Source organism: Petaurus breviceps, unplaced genomic scaffold (assembly GCF_028583685.1).
Source record: "Petaurus breviceps papuanus isolate PSGF00001 unplaced genomic scaffold, PetGlider_PUasm1.0 180, whole genome shotgun sequence".
In the NCBI taxonomy this organism is placed as follows: Eukaryota; Metazoa; Chordata; class Mammalia; order Diprotodontia; family Petauridae; genus Petaurus; species Petaurus breviceps.
This window is the reverse complement of record NW_027185782.1, coordinates 3,345,053-3,365,991: the sequence shown is the minus strand read 5'-3', so window position 1 is coordinate 3,365,991 and position 20,939 is coordinate 3,345,053. Positions and strand designations below refer to the sequence as shown.

Below are 20,939 nucleotides of genomic sequence, written 5' to 3'. Positions count from 1 at the left end.
TCTTCATTCCATTTCATTTCCCTACAGCTGCCAAAGTGATTTTTCTGAAGAACAGCTATGACCATGTCAATCCTTTAATCAATACACTCATTCTCTATTACACCTTGGATCAAATATACAATCCTTTGTTTAACTGTCTTAGACCTTTACACCTGCACCCAGACCTAAGTTTTAAGCCTGAACTACTTAAAAATGCATCGGGACTTTTTGGCCACACTATATAAAGCACTCAGCCTCAGAGATTTTTACTGGTTATCCCTAAGGCTGGAAAGGAATCACCACAAAGACAACATGTTTATATCATGTGAAACTTTAAAGTCTATGAAAATCAGAGTATCTCTTGGAAACCATTTCTACAAATGGTTCTACAGCTAATTGTAAAGCCAAACATGAGCAGCTTTCCAGAGGACTGCTGCTGTGAACAGCTTTCAAAGTTTTGATTACACAGTATAGTGAACTCTCTATTCAGTAACAAATTAGAGCAAAACATTCACAGAAAACAAAGTACAGCATTCAGAATGTTATAACTTCACAACCTATCAGTAAAATCGCCACATAGTTTTTACCAAAGTGGTCACATAGTTTTAAGCAAAAGATAACATTCATTTAGTAAATCCTTCATTTAGTAAATACTTAATTCAATCACAAAGTATAAAGGTTAAAGTTCTCATTTAAACAAGGTGCATTCATTTAGTCAATCACAAAGTCCACCCCTAGGTCACATCATCTTAATCTCTTCAATAAGAATGTCTTCCTTCTTAAACAAAGTACATTCATTTAGTCAATCACAAAGTACAAAGGCCATCCACCCCAAGTCACAATTAAGTTACAATATCATCAATCACTATTCAGTACCCTCTTAAGGGGTAGTGGAAAATACAAAGGCCATCTACTCCTAGGTCACAAGTAAATTACAATCTCATCTGTCAACATTAAATACCCAAGGAAAGGTCTTTTCATCTTGACTTGAGGCAGGCTCTCAGCTTCCATGGTTCCTCTTCCATAGTCCCAGCTCCTGGTGGAATCTATCCCACTGTCACCTGAGTTCAAAGGCAGACAGCTCCCAGTTTCTTGTCCAGCTCTCCATGTAGTTTGTGTTCCATACTGAAGCTCGCAATGTCCATTCCACCTCAAGTCCTTCACAGATTCTGTTCCTGGGATGACAAATCTTAACAAAGCCACAATAACATTCATTCACATTATTGGCACCCTTACCAAAATCACTTTCTGCCTGTGAAATCAACATAGACACAAAACAGACAGACAAAGTACCAACACTACAGTCATGCTTCCTATGGCAGCTCTGGCTGGCCCTTAGAAGTCTTTGACAGCTCCGGCTGGTTCTCGGAAGCTCTCGGCAGAAGTTTTGGCTGACTCTCAGAAGAAGCTCTGCCACCATAAGCTCTGTTCTCAAAATCACTTTCTCCTTGAAGTTCTGGCTGATTCTTAAAGAATCTCTGCCACCATAAGCTCCATTTTCAAAATCAAAATCCCTTTCTTCAACCTGGGCCTCTCCTCCTCAGCCTCAACATGGCTTACCCCAAAAAGTTCCAATTCTCCAGCTTGTGCTCTCCCTAATATAAACTCCTCCTTGTTCCACCCCTTCCTGTTACATCAGCAAGAGTGGTTCATACCTTCTGTTTCTTAACAGAGGCTTGATATAATTAACTTGAAACTAAGTGCTAAGTACCTACCAATACAAGGGGAACTTCAAATTCAAATTTAAAATACTATTACATTAATGCAGTCCTTAGGGAGATAGATAGAAAGGAAGACAAGGGGGGTAGAAGAGAGAGAGGGGGGAGATAGAAGGGAAGAGAGAAGGGAGTGGGAAACATAGATACAGATACATGTGTTTGCATATCTCTAAATGAATTGTTTTATTTGTGAGAATACAAAATAGAGAATATCTTCAAAAATACAAATTATCCACACTAATCAAAGAACACATAGAGATTTTAGTAACTCATTGAGAAAAGGAAACAAAACTGGCTGTAATGGGATAACTACAATACCAATAGCAATAGCACTAACAATAATAGCAGCAATCACAACAGAGCAGTAATTACTCTTAGTCCTTATGCATTTAAATAAATATTCTCTCAAAATTTAAAGGAAAATTTTTAACAATAAAAAAATTTAGAGAACAAAAGCCTTCTACAGAGGGAGTGAGGTGGTGCGGTGGATAAAGAGCTGGGTCTGGAGTCAGGAAGTTACAAATTTAAGTCCAGAGTTTCAGACACTTGCCAGCTCTATGATATTGGGGAAAATCATAATACAGTACAATAAAAACACAATTGCATATGAGACTGCAAATCTACAATGCACAACTTGGTATTCCTTTCAAATACATAATAAAATTATCATGTAAATTTTTTTCCCTCCTCCCTGACCTAGAGATGGCTATCATTAGACACAAATAGGTATATGTATGTAAAATTATTCTCTACATACTTCTATTTATCACTTCTTTCTCTGGATGCAGATAGCATCTTTCTTCATATGTCCTTTATACTTAATTACTCTTCATTTTTATTCCAGTACTCTTAATTTTATTTCCTTTTTACTGAGGTGATTATTTAAGATCTATATTTGTTCTTTGGTTATTTTGTATATTTTATTTTTGAAAGTTGTTCTAGGGGTGGCCAGGTAGCACAGCAAGTAAGAGCACTGGCTCCAGTGTCGGAATGACCTGGAGATCCAATCCCGGGCTCAGACACTTAGCACCCACCCAGAAATACCTGGTCGTGTAACCTTGAGCAAGTTACTTAACCCCAATTGCTTAGGGGTGGCCAGGTGGCTCAGCGAGTAAGAGCACCAGCTTCAGTGTCGGGATGACCTGGATCAAATCCGGGCTCAGATACTCAGTACCACACCCAGAAATAACTGGCTGTGTAACCTTGAGCAAGTTACTTAACCCCAATTGCTTTAAAAAATAAAAATATAAAAAGAAAGTTGTTCTATATCTCTTTGTGTTCTCATTTTTAAGTTAGATATGTTCTGGTTTTAATTTTAATTTTGCTATTAATTTATAGCATTTAAAAAATTTTAGTTCCAAAGGTCTCCTTCCCTCAAGTCCCTTCATTACACATAAAGCAAAAGGATAGAAATTATATGTATTAAATCTTGCAAAATATTTCCACATTAGCTATCTTGCAAAAAAAGAAAAGCAAGAAAAAATGTTTTATTTCAATTTGCACTCAAATTTCATCAGTTATCTCTTCGGCAGTAGATAGCATTTTCATCATGAGTTTTTTGGCATTAATTTAGATCATAGTCTTGATCAGAGTACATAAGTGTTTCACAGTGAATCATCATTATAATATTGTTGTTAATGTGTACAATAATCTTCTGATTCTCCTCACTTCATTCTGTGTCAGCTCATATAGTTCTTTCAAGATTTTTTTGAATCATCCTGCTTGTCATTTCTTATAGCACAATATTATTCCATCACAATCATATGTTTCAAGTTGTTCAGTCATTCCTCAATTGATGAGCATCCCCTCCATTTCTTATTCTTTGACATCACAAAAGAACTGCTATAAATACTTTATACTTTTAGGTCCTTTTTCTTTTTTCTCCTATTTAATTATTTTAAAAGTTTTGGTTTTTTTTAAGTTTTGATTTTCAAATTTTCTTTTTCCCTTTACTTCTCCCTCACTCACTGAGAAGGCAAGAAATATGATACCCATTACACATGTAAAACCATGCAAAACATATTTCCATATTAGATATATCACCAAAAACACAAGAAAAAAATTTTAAATGAGAAAAATATTCTTTAATTTTTATTCAGAGTTCATAACATCTCTCTCTGGAGTTGTATAGCAATTTTTTTTGCTTTTTTTTTTGAAGGGGGAAGGCAGGGAAATTAGGATTAAGTGACTTGCCCAAGGTCACACAGCTAGTAAGTATTAAGTGTCTGAGGTCAGATTTGAACTCATGTCCTCCTGACTCCAGGGCCAGTACTCTATTCACTGCACCACCTAGCCATCCCAGTAAAGCAATTTTTTATCATAAGTTCTTCCAGATTGTCTTGGTTTACTATATTGATCAGAGTAGTTAAGTATTTCACACTTAGTCATCATTAAAATATTGCTGTTAGCATATACCATGACTTTCTGATTCTGCTCATTTCACATTGCATCAGTTCATAGAGGTCTTCCCATGTTTTCTTCTGAAATCATCCCTCTTCTAATTTCTTATAGCACAATATTGATTCATCACAATCACGTTCTAAAACTTTTTCAGTCATTCCCCAATTGACAGACATCCCCTCAATTTCCAATTCTTTACCACCTATAAATATTTTTATACATACAGATCCTGTTTCCTTTTTTTAATCTCTTCAGGATAAAGATCTAATAATGCTATCACTGAGTCACAATTTGATAGTCCTTTGGGTATACTTACAAATTGTTCCCTAGAATGGTTGACTCAGTTCACAGTTTGACCAACCACTAATGCATTGGTGTGCATGAACACCCGATGCACTAATTCATTTGCCTTTAATCAAACAAATAAAAACATCACCTCTCAATAGCCATAAACATGACTGGGTAGCCAAGGTTGCAGGATTGCTTGATTTGGTTTTGAAAATGAAATTTAAACCTTTTGACAGCTTTGGTATCAATAAGTTTCTAGGCCCCAGCCACTTCAGACTCCTCCATTATATACATATTAGATCCATGTCAGGAAGATGAAAGGGGAAAAGATGGAGAGGAAGACAATCACAGAAACACTATAACAGCTTCTTATTCTCAGGTGGATCTTCCTCCATGGGCTTAGAACATTAGACAGATAATTCTTCAAATATTAGAAATTGGTCCCTCTGTATAGACCTTTAAGTTTATGTAAATGTATTCTTTGTCAGAGGCTTTCTCTGTATATCATATATTTATATAATCAAAATTATTTGTCTATATAATCATGTATTATATATAAATATACATTATATGTTAATTATAATTAAATTGCTGATGACAATAATTTATCTAGAAAATCATATGGAGGGACAGCTAGGTGGCACAGTGAGTGAAGAGCCAGTCCCAGAGTCAGGAGGACCCAAGTTCGGTTCTGGCCTCAGACACTTAACACCCACACACACAAAAAGACTAGCCGTGTAAACTTGGGCAAGTTACTTAACCCCAATTTCCCTTCAAAAAGGCAAAAAAAAAATCATATGGAGATAGCAAAGATAGTAATTGAGTCAATAACTTCAACAAAGTTAGTTTCCAAAATAAAATGTCAGAAATCACCAGTATTTCTATATCTTAATAACCAAATAAAAGAGTCAATAATAGAAATAGAAATATCATCTTAAATAATATAATGTATAAAATATTTGGTAATCAATCTACCAAAGAAAACAAAACACATATACAGGGTGTTCCTAAAGTATGGACACAAAGGACATCTCATTAACTATGCATATTTTCAAGAAATGAAATGAATGAAATTTTCAACAGCATGTTATTTAATTAGCATAAATTTTAGCCATGACAATTTAAAATGGAATAAAAGCTTTCATTAGTCATTGGGGACTATTTTCATATTAATGATCTTAATTTAATTAATTAATGAGATTTCCTATGTGTCTCCTATGTCTTCCTATGAAATCTCATTCATGCTAATTAAATAAAATTTTGAAAATTTCATTTATTTCATTTCTTGAAAATATGCATAGTTGGGGCAGCTAGATGGCACAGTGAACAGAGCACTGGCCCTGGAGTCAGGAGAACCTGAGTTCAAATCCGGCCTCAGACACTTAACACAAAACTAGCCATGTGACCTTGGGCAAGAAGTTTAGCCCCAATTGCTCTACCTTTCCCCCTTCCAAAAAGAAAAACCAAAAAACCAAAATATACATAATGATATTTCCTGTGTGTCCAGACTTTAGGAACACCCTGTAGGAGTTCAGTTACAAATAACTCTTCAGAGGAACAAAGTAAAGTTTAAAATGTTCTGGCAACAATCAGTGTTAATGTCTGGGTTATACAAATAAAATTTTATGAATGATAACATAATTAAAGTTAATTAATAGTTTCAATACTAAAACTGTAAAGGGGATACTTTTTAGAACTTGATATAATTATTTTAAAAATTCATTTAAAGAAATGAATATCTAGAATTTCAAGGGAAAAATGAACAAAAATAGGGGTGAAGAGTAATAAAACTTCTAGAATTAAAACTATATTAGGAAGCAGGAGTCCGAATCTTTTCTATTCATAAAAAAAAGGAAATCAGTCATTGGAATAGACTAGACAACAGAGAATCTGAAACAGTAAAACTTATTAATTCAAACTGTGATAAAACTGAAAAGAGAGGGGCAGCCAGGTAGCCCAGTGAGTAAGAGCACCGGCCCCAGAGTTGGGATGACCTGGAATAGAATCCAGGCTCAGATACTTCGCACCCACCCAGAAACACCTGGCCATGTAACCTTGAGCAAGTTACCTAATCCCAATTGCTTAGGGGCGGCCAGGTGGCTCAGTGAGTAAGAGCACTGGCCCCAGAGTAGAATGACCTGGGATTGAATCTGGGCTCAGATACTTAGCACCACACCCAGAAATAACTGGCCGTGTAACCTTGAGCAAGTTACTTAACCCCAATTGCTTAAAAAAAAAAACTGAAAACAGATATCACTTAAGAATAAATTCCATATTTATTTTTTTTTACTGGGAAAACTGTGCAAGAGCAGGAAGTTGCTAGAGATCATTCCCCAATCAAATCCAATACCTGTAAAAAAAATGACTCTAAACAAATTTTAGAGATAAAGAACTCACAAAATGACAAAGTGAAATACATCCTCAGCTAGAGACAGCCTGGCAAGCTGAAAGGAAGGGTCTATTGCATTGAACTGGGAGTGAAGCATAGTCCTGCAGGTCACACTGGCACAGACCAGCTTAGAGCAGAACTCAGGGGACTCAATCACTGGCAGCTATGGCAGTTTCCAGACTTCTCAACCCACAAATGCCAAAGAGAAAATAAAATATCAGTGGGGAAAACCTGTTGGACCTGGGTGAGAGAAGAGTATTGTTGGCCCCTGTCCCCTGGCTAATGGAGGTGGTGGAGGCAGCAGCAGCAGTAGCTGTTGCTTCTGTAACTCCAGACCCACAGATCGTGGGGGGACCAAACAACTGATTACAGAGCAGTTGCGGAAATCTCTTTTCTAGAGCTGAGACAGAATTCTCTTGCTTTGCCATGCTAGGATCTGGGTCACAGTCTTCAGTGGTGGTCCTGGGGTGAGAAGGAGGGCTGGCATTGAACAGGTTGTGGTGGCTGTGGAGAGGGAGTCATTCTTACAGTTCTGAGGCAGGTGCCTGGAAGTAGCTCTGACAACAATTGGACAAAATGCCAGATATTTGGGACACAGAACTCTCCACTCTGAAGGAAGAGTTCTTCCTTGGCAAGAACTTAAAAGTCAAGTAATTGAATGGAAAAATGAGCAAACAGAGGGGGTAAAATCAGACTATAGAATCTTTCTTTGGTGACAAAGAAGATCAAAACATAGAAGCAGAAGAAGACAGCAAAATAAAAAATCTTGCATCAAAAGCCTCCAAGAAAACTATTAATTGGTCACTTGCCATGGAGGAGCTCAAAAAGGAGTTTGAAAATCAAGTAAGAGGGGCAGAGAAGCAGGAAAACTCTGTGAGAACCCCCCCATAACCACCTCAAATACCTAAAAAAATGGCTCCAAACAAACTTTAGAATTATATAACCTACAAAGTAACAGAGAGAAACAAATCTCCTGCTGAAGGCAGCCCAGCAGGCTGGCAGGAAGGGTCCATCACAGCATGCTGGAAGCTGAGCCCAGCCCTGAGTAAGCCTGCAGTTCTAGCCTCAGGGTGGCCCCAACCAGCAGTGGCTGGAGTGGATGTCAGGAGAGCAGATCACTAGCAGCTGTGTTGATTTCCAGAATTATCAATCCATAAATGCCAAAGACAAAGTAAAAGGTCAGTGAGGACTTTGTGGGAATAGGGGGGACTGAGAGCATGGTCTGGCCTGTGCCTCCAGGGTAAGAAGGTGAGAAGCAGCAGAGGCACTGCAACCAGGCAGCTGCTGCTGCCTAGCTGCTCCAGAGCTCCTGGCCTGCAGATTTTAGGGGGATCCAGTGACCGTTCTGAGGGGTAATGGCTGTTGCTTGAACCTCCTTGGATCTGGATCACTGTCGTGGGTGGAGGTCGTGGGTGTGTGTCCAGGTGCCAAAGCCTGTGGAGGCTTCAGGGAGAGCACCCAACTAATACCTCCAGCAACTGTGAAAACCCCAGCAGTTTGGGACAAAGCTCTTCTTTCTGGAAGCAGAGTTCTCCTGTGGCAAAAGGCTCAAAAGTCAAGTAATTGAGTGGCAACATGAGCAAGCAAAGGAAGCAAAGCAAGCACAGCAGTCAAACCTTAGATTCTTTTTTTGAGGACAAAAAGGATCAAAGCATGGAATGGCAGGAAGACAACAAAGTCAGAACTCCTGCACAAAAAGCTTCCAAGAAAAATATGAATTGGTTACAGGCCACAGAGGAGCTCAAAAAGGATTTTGAAAACCAAATAAGAGAAGTGGAGGAAAAACTGGGAAGAGGAACAAGAATGATACAAGAAAATCATGAAAAGACAGTCAATAGCCTGACTGAAGAAAATAACACCTTAAAAAATAGACTAACTCAAATGGCAAAGGAGGCCCAAAAAGACAATGAGGAGAAGAATGCCTTAAAAAGCCAAATTTGCCAGATGGAAAAAGAATCTTAAAAGCTCACTGAAGAGAATCAATCCTTTAGAATTAGACTGGAGCAAAGGGAAGCTAATGCCTTTATGAGAAATCAAGATACTATTAAACAGATCCAAATAAATGAGAAAATAGAAGGCAAAGTGAAATATCTCATTGGAAAAACCACTGACCTGGAAAATAGATCGAGGAGAGATAATTTAAAAATTATTGGACTACCAGAAAGCCATGATGAAAAAAAAGAACCTAGAAATCATCCTTCAAGAAATTCTCTAGGACAGCAGACAAGATGGCGGAAGTGGAGCAGAAGAAGAAGCGAACCTTCTGGAAGTTCACCTACCGCGGTGTGGACCTGGATCAGTTGCTGGACATGTCCTATGAACAGCTCATACAGCTGTACAGCACTCGACAGCGACGGCGACTCAACAGGGGTCTGAGGCGCAAACAGCATTCCCTCCTGAAGCACCTGAGGAAGGCCAAGAAGGAGGCCCCCCCAATGGAAAAGCCTGAGGTAGTGAAGACACATCTTCGAGACATTATTATCCTGCCTGAGATGGTGGGAAGTATGGTGGGCGTCTATAACGGCAAGACCTTCAATCAGGTAGAAATTAAGCCTGAGATGATTGGACACTACCTGGGCGAATTCTCCATCACCTACAAGCCTGTGAAACATGGCCGACCTGGTATTGGAGCCACCCACTCTTCTCGTTTCATCCCTCTCAAGTAACCCAGATCCCAACAATAAAAACAAGAAGATCCTTAAAAAAAAATTCTCTAGGAATGTTGCCCTGATATTTTAGAACCAGGGGGCAAAATAGAGATTGAAAGAATTCACCAATCACCTCTTGAAAAAGATTGCAAAAAGAAAACTCCTAGGAATATTATAGCCAAGTTCTGGAGTTCCCAGATCAAGGAGAAAACATTAAAAGCATCCAAGAAGAAACAATTTGGATGTTGTAGAAACACAATCAGGATAACACAAGATCTAGTACCTTCTGCATTAAGGATTGAAGGGCTTGGAATATGATATTCTGGAGAACAAAGGAACTAGGAGTAAAACCAAGAATCACCTGCCTGGCAAAACTGAGTATCATGTTTCAGGGGGAAATATGGTTATTTAATGAAACAGAGGACTTTCAAGCATTCTTGATAAAAAAAAACAGAGTTGAATAGAAAATTTGACATTTAAATACAAGAAGCAAGAGAAGCATGAGAAGGTAAACAGGGAAAAGAAATTCTAAGGAACTTATCAAAGTTGAACTATTTACATTCCTAAATGGAAAAATGATAATTGTAACTTATGAAACTTTTCTCAGTATGAGGATAGTTGAAGGGAATATAAATGTGTGTGTATGTCTATATAGGAGTGTATATGGGTATATAAATACATATGTGAGTGTGTGTATATATGTGTACAGGTGTACATAGACAGAGGGCCCAGGATCAATTGAATAGGAAGGGATGATATTTATAAAAAAAAATTAAGAGGTGAGACAGGAATATAATGAGAGAAGACAGGGAGCAACAGAATGGGGGTAAATTATCTCATATAAATGAGGCAAAGGAAAAATGTTACAATGGAGGGAAAGAAGAGGAAGGCAAAAGGGAATGGGTCAGCCTTACTCTCATTGAATTTGGCTTATGGAGGGAATAATATACACACTAAATTGGGTATCTTGCCCTACAGGAAAGTTGGGGGGAATGGGATAAGTGGGGGGATGATAGAAGGGAGGGAAGATTGGGCAGGAGGGTAGTTAGAAGCATGTACTTTTGAAAAGGAACAGGATCAAAGCAGAAAATTGAAGAATTGGGGGGCAGGATAGGATGGAGAGAAATACACTCAGTCTTTCATAATGTATCAACTATGGAAATGTTTTGTAAAACTACACATGTACAACCTATATTAAATTGCTTATGTTCCCAATAAGGGTAGGTGACAAGTGAGGAAGGGAAAGAATCTGGAATTCAAAGTTTTAAAATCAAATATTTAAAAAATATTATATACACACACATATATGTATATATTTACATGCTCTGGGAAATAAGATATACAGATAATGGTGTATGGAGATCCATCTTGCCCTACTGGAAAGTTGGAGGGGGATGGGAGAGGATATAGGAGAGAGCAGATTTGGGGAGGGGGTATTCAGTGGGATCACTGTTCTGGGGTGGTGGGTAAGGGAAAGATGGGGAAAAATTGTAACTCAAAATATTGTGGAAATGAATTTTGTAAGCTAAAAAGAAATATAAAATTTTTTCAAAAAGGAAAAAATGAAAATCAAGTAAGAGGGGCAGCTAGGTGGTGCAGTGAATAGACCCAGTGCTGGAGTCAGGAGGACCTGAGTTCAAATCTGGTCTCAGATACTTGACAAAAAACTAGCCATGTAGCCTCGGGCAAGTCACTTAACCCCAATTGCCCTACCTTACCCCCTACAAAAGAAAAAAGAAAAAAAGAAAATCAAGTAAGAGAAGTAAAGGGAAAATTGGGAAGAGAAATAAGAGCGATGCAAGAAAATCATGAAAAATAAGTCAAGAGCTTGCTAAAGGAAACACAAAAATACTGAAGAAAACAACACCTTAAAAAATAGATTAACTCAAATGGCAAAAGAGATTCAGAAAGCCAATGAGTAGAAGAATGCCTTAGAAAGAAGAATTGGCCAAATGGAAAAGGAAGCCCAAAAGCTCACTGAAGAAACTAATTCCTTCAAAATCAGAATGGACCAAATGGAAGCTAATGACTTTATGAGAAATCAAGATATTATAAAACAAATCCAAAAGAATGAAAAAAAGAAGACAATGTAAAATATCTCATTGGAAAAACCACTGACCTGGAAAATGGATCCAGGAGAGATAATTTTAAAATTATTGAACCACCGGAAAGCCGTGATTAAAAAAAGAGCCTAGACATCATCTTTCAAGAAATTATCATGAAAACAGCCATGATATTCTAGACCAGAGGGTAAAATAGAAATGGAACGAATTCACTTATCACCTCTCAAAAAAGATACTAAAAAGAAAACTCCTAGGAATATTATAGCCAAATTCCAGGGTTCCTAGGCCAAGGAGAATATATTGCAAGCAATTAGGAAGAAGCAATTCGAGTACTGTGGAATCACAGAATAACACAAGATCTAGCAGCTCCTACATTAAGGGATTGAAGGGCTTGGAATATGATATTCTATAGGTCAAAGTCTCTAGGATTAAAACCAAGAATCACTTACCAAGCAAAACCTTCCTATTCAACTGCTCCTGTGCCCTCTTTCTATGTGTACATGTACACACATATACACATACATACACATAAATATATATATATATACACATACCCCCCTATGCATACATATATATGTATGTATACATATATAATTCCCTTCAATTATCCTTATACTGAGAAAAATATCATGGGTTACAATTATCATTTTATCATGTAGGAATGTAAATAGTTCAACTTAAGTTCCTTATGATTTCTTTTCCCTGTTTACCTTCTCATGCTTCTCTTGCTTCTTTTATTTGAAAGTCAAATTTTCTGTTCAGCTCTGGTTTTTTCATCAAGAATGCTTGAAAGTCTTCTATTTCATTAAATGTTCACATTTACCCCTGAAGAATTATACGCAGTTTTACTTGGAAGGTGATTCTTGGTTTTAATCCTAGCTCCTTTGACCTCCAGAATATCATATTCCAAGCACTTCAATCTCCTATTGCAACAGCTGCTAGATTTTGTGTTATCTTGATTGTGTTTGTACAATACTCAAATTGCTTCTTCCTGATTACTTGTAATATTTTCTCCTTGACCTGGGAGTTTTGGAATTTGGTTATAATATTCCTAGGAGTTTTCTTTTTGGGATCTTTTTCAGGAGGTGATCAGTGAATTCTTTCTATTTCTATTTTGCACTCTGGTTCTAGAATATCAGGGCAATTTTGCTTGATATTTTCTTGAAAGATGATATCTAAGCTCTTTTTTTTTTGATCATGGCTTTCAGGTAGTCTAACAATTTTAAAATTATCTCTTCAGGAACTATTTTCCAGGTGTGTGGTTTTTCCAATGAGATATTTCACATTGTCTTCTATTTTTCCCTTTGTTTGGATCTGTTTTGCAGCATCTTGACTTCTCATAAAGTCATTAGCTTCCATTTGCTCTAATCTAATTTTGAAAAAATTATTCTCTTCAGTGAGTTTTTGAAATTTCTTTTCCTGGAGAAGAGACCCTGAGGCTGAATTCCAGATCAGACAAGTTGGTCGGGCTGCCCCACAGGATTATTAAGGAAACCCAGCATTTGCTGGCAGAACCAGTTCCTGGGATAAAAGCAGAACCCAATGAAAGTAATGCACGTTATTTTCATGTGGTCATTGTAGGCCCACAGGATTCCCCCTTTGAGGGAGGGACTTTTAAACTTGAACTATTTCTTCCAGAAGAATACCCAATGGCAGCTCCTAAAGTACATTTCATGACCAAAATTTATCACCCTAATGTAGACAAGTTGGGAAGAATATGTATAGATATTTTGAAAGATAAATGGTCTCCAGCATTGCAGATCCATACAATGCTGCTCTCAATCCAAGCTTTGTTAAGTGCTCCCAATCCAGATGATCCATTAGCAAATGATGTAGCCAAGCAGTGGAAGACCAATGAAGCCCAAGCCACAGAAACAGCCACAGCATGGACTAGGCTATATGCCATGAATAATATTTAAATTCAATCTCAACATCAAGTGTTCATCACTTCTCCTGTTCTCCTCTTCCTTTTTTGTTTGCATTTAATGGACACAGTCTTAGAAAAATTACAGAATGAAAACCCAGACCATCTTCAGTCCTTTGGTGATTAAATGCACATTAGCAAATTTCTGTCTTGTCCTGATTCACTGTTGTAATGCATGAGCAGAGGCTAGAAGTATCATCTGGATTGTTGCAAAATTGTTTAAAAGCAGTGGCCCAGCTCTGCTTTTATTCATTTCTCCCATCATGGTTTAAGTATCAGCACTGTGAATGAAAGTAGTTGTCAGTTAGCTGTAGGGGTGTGTCTTTTTTTCTTCCAGTTTTGTGGGCTCCTTTTCCCTTTTTATGGTGATGCTAATTGCACTGGTTAAAGCAGCTAACCAGTTGTACTTTAGAATATGCCCTCTAGTCAAGTATAACTCCTTAGACACTGTAGATGGACAAGCTTGGTTGTTTGAACAAAAATGGGAACATTAAACACCACAGCCCTCACTAATATCATGATTCTGCTGTCAAGTGTAGAAATCTCCCTTCAAGAAAAGCTTGTGATCATTTTGTATGGCTTGTATGGAAACTTCTGTAAATCTTATGTTTTAGTAAAATATTTTTTTGTTATTCTAAAAAAAAAAAGGGAAGAAAGAAATTCCTTCTGGACAATTTAGCTTTTTAAGGCATTCTCCTCATTGGCTTTCTGGGCCTTTTTTTCCATTTGAGTTAGTCTATTTTTTAATGCGCCACTTTCTTCAGTCAGGCTTTTGACTAGTTTTTCATGATCTTTCACATCATTCTCATTTCTTTTCCCAATTTTTCCTCTATTCCTCTTACTTGATTTTCAAAACCCTTCTTGAGCTCCTCCATAGCCTGTGACCAATTCATATTTTTCTTGGAGGTTGTTGATGCAGGAGTTTTGACTTTTTTGACTTCTGGTTCTATGTTTTGTTCCTCTTTGTCCCCACAAAAGGATTATATAGTCCAATTGTCCTTCCTCTGTTTGCTCATCTTGCCAGCTAATTACTTGACTTTTGAGCTCTTTGCCACTGTAGAACTCTGCTTCCAGAGTGGAAAGTGCTGTGTCCCAAATTTCTGGGGGTTTGTGCAGCTGTTGTAAGAGTTTTTTCCAGTCACCTGCCTCAGAAATGTGAGGAGGACTTTCTTTCCACAGCCTCAACAAGCTCTGCCACACCAGCACTCATCACCCCAGGACCAGCCCCCAGGACTGTGACCCAGATCCAACCAGGGCAAAGCAAGAGAATCCTGCCCCAGTGCCAGCAGAGAGATTCCTGAAAATTCCCTCTGTATAGTCGCTTGGTCCCCCTACATTCTGTAGGCCTGGAGCTGGAAGCAGAAGCATCGGCAGCAGTTGTAGCCACTGTCACCTCTGCCTCCCCAGGGTCAGGGGCCGACCATCCTCTTCTCTCACTTAGGATTGACAGGGTTTCCCACTGACCTTTTAATTTCTTTTTGACATTTATGGGTCAAGAGGTGTGGAAACCACCCTAGCTTCTAGTGATACACTCTTCTGAAGTTTGCTCTGGCCATTCTGTACCACTGGTTTGAGCCCATGCAGCTCATATGAGATTATGTGTGGCTCCCAATCCAGTGCCATTGACCCTTCCTGTTGGCCTGCCAGGCTTCCTTTAGTGGGGGATTTGTTTCTTGCTATCACTTTGTGGGTTCTGGAGCTCTGAAATTTGTTTAAAGTCATATTTTACAGGTATTGGAGGTAGTTGGAGCAGGAGCTCAAGCAAGTTCCTGCTTTCACTCCACCATCTTGGCTCTGCCCCACTGTGTATGTGAATCTTGAATGTAAATATAAGGACACAAAGGATTCAAATAGTCAAAAGATGTTTTCAATAATTTTCAACAACTTAACTTTATAATAATTTAAAATAAACCTGTTTCTAGCATTTGGACCTTTTAAAAAGCAAATTTCTTATTGTTAGCAACTCAATGATGTTTGTATCATTTAGGAGATTCCATCCATTCACTGTGCTTTCCTGAGTTGTCCTACATGCAAGTAAATTTTTTTATGCTGTCTGTCTTCTGTGCTCCTATAAATTTTCTATCAAATATTAAAATATATTATACTACAAAAAGAAGAGGATGACTTGTACTTCTTAGTTGTAGGGAAAACAAAAGGAAATAAGGGACAGAGTCAACTATAAAAGATAAAATAATATTCATTATATGAAACTGGAAAACTACACAATAAAGGTAAATCCATCTAGGACAAGGAGGAAAATGTTTGGGGGTGGGGAATCATTATTCATTATTTCCAATTTCTTAGTTGTTAAACTATATATAGATAATTAACTTATAGCAAAAGCTATATTGTATTTTATAAGTGATCCAAGGATATAAGCCTACAGTTTTAAAAAGAATTGCAAAGTATTAACTATCATAACTATCATACAAATTATTAACTATGATAATATATTACATAAAATATCTTACCGTATTAACTATCATATACTCCAAATCATTGATAATTAGAGAAAAGCAAACCAAAATCATCCTGAGATTAGACTTCATACCCAGAAAATTGGCAAATAAGGCAAGAGATGATGAAATCAACTTCAGGAGTGTTGAGGAAGATGGACGCCCTGGTGCTTCTTTGATGGATCTGTGAATCACTAAAATGATTTTGGAAAGTAATTTGGTATTATGCAAATATATAAATTTAAATGTCCATATCCTTTGACTGAGGGACCCCAACAGGGGGTTTATGCCCCAAGAATATCTTTTTTCATAAGAAAGTTCCTATGCATAACAAAATGTAGCAACACTTTCTGATAGCAAAAAAATTAGAAACAAACAAGCAGCCTTTTTGTTTTGGAAGTTGCTAAACAAATTGGGCTACATAATTATGATCTAAAAAATATGATAAAAACCCCAAACTCAGCTATGATGAATAGAGACAAGAATGAAAACTTGAATAGAGATAAGCTTGTATAGTCTACAAGTAATGATATATAATGAAGTTAAAGAGAGACAATGTATGTATACATATACACATAATTATAACAAAGATGTAAATATAAATAACAATAATGAAAAAAGCAAATGAAGTATTATAAAATTACAAAAGAAAATAAGATTTGAAAGAATATATATAAGAAGATAGCCCCACCATATTCCTTTTTAGTTGTGAGAGGCATGTGTACGAGTATGGTACATTGCACATATTTTTAGACTTTTTCTTCTATTGATAAGTTACATTGATTTTTCTTATTGCCCCTTTCTTATTTTTAAAACTATTATTTTTATATGATGTGACTCTCTAGGAGCAGCAGGCAATAGGGAACTACCAAGGGAATTTAAGATATATTTTACAATAGGACTTCAATAAAAAATCTTACATTTTCTACTGAATATATATATGTGTATATATATATATACACATATATATATATTTTAAAACAGTTACAGAGGTCTTATTTCCAAGAAATACGGGGATCTAATTCAAATTTATGAGCATGAGTCATTTTCCACATCAAAGGATATGAATAGGAAGTTTTCTGAGAAAGAAATCAAACTATCAATATTCATATTTCTTGAAAAGTTGCAAATCACTATTAAATCTAGATACACAAATTAAAGAAATGCTGAGTTGCCACCTCATGTGCATTGGAATGACAAAATTTTTTAAAAAAGGTGAAATCTCAGATGATTCTAGGAGTAAAAGTGAAAAATATTGGGACTATTCAGACTTATAGATTAGATGCTTATTATCTGGCCAGTAGCAAGAGGTTGGGCTGGTGTTATTTTCTCAATCGAAGAATCAAAGACTATATAGGAGTGCATATGTTTTTCTCTTTTTGCCCTACATATGTTTCTGCATGTGAAATGTTAATTTATATTCCATAGGGGAGAGAAAATAAATGTCCAATTCTTGAAGGTTCTTATAAAACTTATCAATAGTTGCATATTAAAGTGTGCAATCATACATATATTTTATAACAATGTTGATTCATTTACATTCCTTAAAGATAGGAAGAATAACATTCACAGTTGCAAAATTCCAAGAAGCAAAATCATATCCTTATAGACATTACTAGAAAGGGGTATAAAACCACAGCAGTTAGACATTATAGAAAGCAATAGACAAGTTACAATTTTGTTTGCATTACCACCTTTACACCTCTGAATTATAATCCAAGTCTTTGGTTCATCAATGATATCCTGGGTTATCTCCTCTGTAAGTTTAATGCTAAACCAATCAAGTTACCAAAGGCAGACTTTACAGAGCTAACTGAAATAATAACAAAATTCATTTGGAGGAAGAAAAGATCTAGAATTACAAGGCAAATCACCAAAAAAAAAAGTAGGAATGGGAGGGGTGGTGGCTAGGTGGTGCAGTGAATAGAGCACTGGCCCTGGAGTCAGGAGGACTTGAGTTGAAATTCGGCCTCAGACACTTAACACAAAAATTAGCCGTGTGACCTTGGGCAAGTCACTTAACCCCAATTGCCCTCCAAAAAAAAGCAAAAAAAAAAAGTAGGAATGAATAAGAATAGCAATTTCAGACTTTAAACCCTTAGAAAGCAGCAGTGATCAAAACTGATTGATATTGGTTAAATAAAATGGAACTATAACTCAGTGGAAGAATAGACAAGAAAAAATTGAAAATAATTGAACCCAATAGACAGGTTTTGGGAAAACCTCAAAATTTAAACCATCAGATAAAGAACTATCTTATCAGAACAGTAAGGAAAACTAGAAAATAGCCTGGAAGAAAATAAATTTAGGGTAACATTTCACACCATATTCCATAATAAATTCAAAATGAATATATGACTTGATTATTTAAGGCCATACCATAAAAAAATAGAATAGAAACAGCTATGAGTAAAGAATGAATTCCTAATAAAAAAAGGGGGAAAGTAACAATTACAAGAGACAAAATAGATAATTTAGATTACATGAAATTTAAAAGGTTTTCCTAAAACAAAATTAACATACCTAGCTTATAAGGGAATATAATGGTTTTAAGTCATTGACTGAGGGAAAAACAGATTTGTATTCCAGAGTTTTTTATATGGACAATTAAAATAATGATATAAGACCAAAAGCTATTCCCCATTTTTTAAAGGGAGTGAAGATATTTAAGAGTGTACTTTTCAAAGGTAGAAACTATTAATAAATAAATGAATTATTCAGTTTAATAACTATACATTTCAAACCACTAGTAATAAGAGAAATATAAACTGAAACAACACTGAAGTTTCACCTCAGACCAATAAAATTTTGAAAGATGACAAAAGACAAGCATAGTCAGTGTTGGAGGGTTTGTGGAAATAAAGACCACATTAGTTCATTATTGGTGGAGATGTAAATTGGTACAACCATTCTGGAAAGCAATTGGAAATTATGTAAATAAATTGACTGAAACTTCTAGAGCTTTTTGGTCAACAAATTGCAAAGACAATAAGTAAGGTCAATGATAAAAAAAATAAGCCATAATAAACACACAAAAATATTTATAATTGTACATTTCATGATAAGTAACTGAAAATAAAGCAAAACCCACAAAACAACCAGAAATGAAACAACAAGGCACACACTTGTCTCCAAAGATAATTGAGAAGGCACCATCCTTGCTCCTTTGCAAAGACTGAAGTCCATTAATGGGGAATAATGCACAAAATACAAACTTTTAAAACATATTCTTCAGTTTTAATAATGTTTTTCTCTTCTTCCACCTAAGAGATTTTGTCATTTTAGAACAGAGGCAATCACTAAACATACCCATGTCTCAAATTTCCATGTTTTCCCCACTATGGATGATCTTACCTCATTCTCCCAGGGACTAGAGACAAATTTCCCTTCCATCTGCTACCACTCATTTAATTTTGAGGTGAAGGGGATTAAGGGAATTGTCATTCATCAACATTAATTGTGGATAATTGTTAGCACCTGGAACAAAAGTTTGTTCTTTCTCAGAGACACCAACGACTCCCAATGTATAAAGTGTCACTTCTCTTCAATTTGACCTTATAATCATAGCTCCTGAGGGAAATGAAGTCAGGGCATCCCATAGCTATAACTACAGTAAGACTACCTTGCTCCCATGACTCCACACACATACACAGCGTCCTATAGTCCTCACTGCATCTACCCAGGCAGCAGATACCAATAGGTAAGTGGCTTTTCTATTTCTCAGTCACAGGGACAGTGTTGGGGATGAAGGGTGTATGTGTTCCAGAAAAGAAATGAAGAGTCAAAATAGACAATTCATCATATTAGACCTTTCATCATATTAAGTCTTCAGGTGTTTCATTGAAGAAAATAGCATAAACCTTAGAGAAGACCTGTATTCACTATGAAGAACATAAAATAAAGGAGATGATAGCTTCTCTGTACTCTGGTCTGGTCAGACCATATTGGGAGGATATCTTCAGTTCAGGGCCACTTATTAGGAAGAGTATTGAAAATTAGAGCAAGTTTAGAGTAGGTGACCACAATGGTGAAGAAATTGGGATGGCATGATGGTTGTGCCATAAGAGCGTAAGTTAAAGGAAATGGGAATGGAGAGTCTAGAGAAGAGGACACTCTAAGTGGGAAAGGAGATGGAGAGGTAAACATCAATAACTCTCTATACTTGTATTTTTAAGGACTATTCTATAATGGGTACATGTTACCCTCACCCACCTTCTAAGAGTATCAATAAATTGGAATCTTTTCAGTTTGACAATAGTACATATGTTGTGGAATTTTCAGATAGAAATGAGATGATAAAGAAAGCTACAGTGAATATTCAGATTTTTATTGAAATGTGACTCTAGGTCTTCTCAGTTAAGAGGGTAGGGGCAAGCAGTGCTATAGGAGAGTTGAGGGGGGACAGAAAAGGGTATGGTAGCTGCTCTGATACCTTCTCTGACAAGCAAGAGGGCAAATTGATTAAGGATGTATAAAATGGTCATGTTGGTGCAGGAAGAGCCCAGTTGAGATGATGCTACCTAAATTTGTAGAGGATAGATTTAATTATTTTGTCTAATTCCATTCTGCAGCATATAGGTAGAAGCAAAGGAGGTAGATAGTGGAAGACGTGTGTTTGACATGGCTTGGTCAGTGATTAGACAAGGGGGCAAGAGATCAAAGTGTAGAAAATAGTTTACAGTTACAATGCTTCACAAAGTTTTGAGATCATAAAGAGAAGAAAGTAGAATACATAAAGACATGATAGCCTACGAAAGAAGTGAATGATGGAGGGATTGTAGGTCATAGTGAGGACAGAGAAAAAGACTAAGGCTTATAAGGTGTAGAGAAATCTGGAATGAAAATAAATTATGATTAGATGAAAGAATTTTGAAATTTATGAAGGTGGAACTGGGACACCCTCTTATAGATGATGGCAAGATCAAAGAGGTTGCCTTCTGTGTGTATAGTTAATGTAGAGGGGAGAAGAAAGATGTTGGAAATGAGTAGATTTAGCAATTGGGAAATTAGGATATTTGATAGAGCATCAATATGTATGTTCAAGTCCGTTATTGAAAGGGCATGATTTGGAATG

At 36.6% G+C, this 20,939-nt stretch overlaps 1 protein-coding gene and 1 pseudogene across 1 annotated transcript; both read left to right on the top strand.

Moving 5' to 3' along the window:
* Positions 1-8,991: 8,991 nt before the first annotated feature.
* On the top strand, positions 8,992-9,483 carry LOC138160179 (small ribosomal subunit protein uS19 pseudogene; annotated as a pseudogene).
* Positions 9,484-12,267: 2,784 nt separating this feature from the next.
* Positions 12,268-14,069, top strand: LOC138160157 (ubiquitin-conjugating enzyme E2 N-like). Its single transcript, XM_069086698.1, has 3 exons — positions 12,268-12,277; positions 12,914-13,422; positions 13,548-14,069. The coding sequence occupies exons 1-2, from the start codon at positions 12,268-12,270 to the stop codon at positions 13,402-13,404; spliced, it is 501 nt and encodes a 166-aa protein (XP_068942799.1). The 3' UTR covers positions 13,405-13,422; positions 13,548-14,069.
* The last annotated feature ends 6,870 nt before the right edge of the window (positions 14,070-20,939 follow it).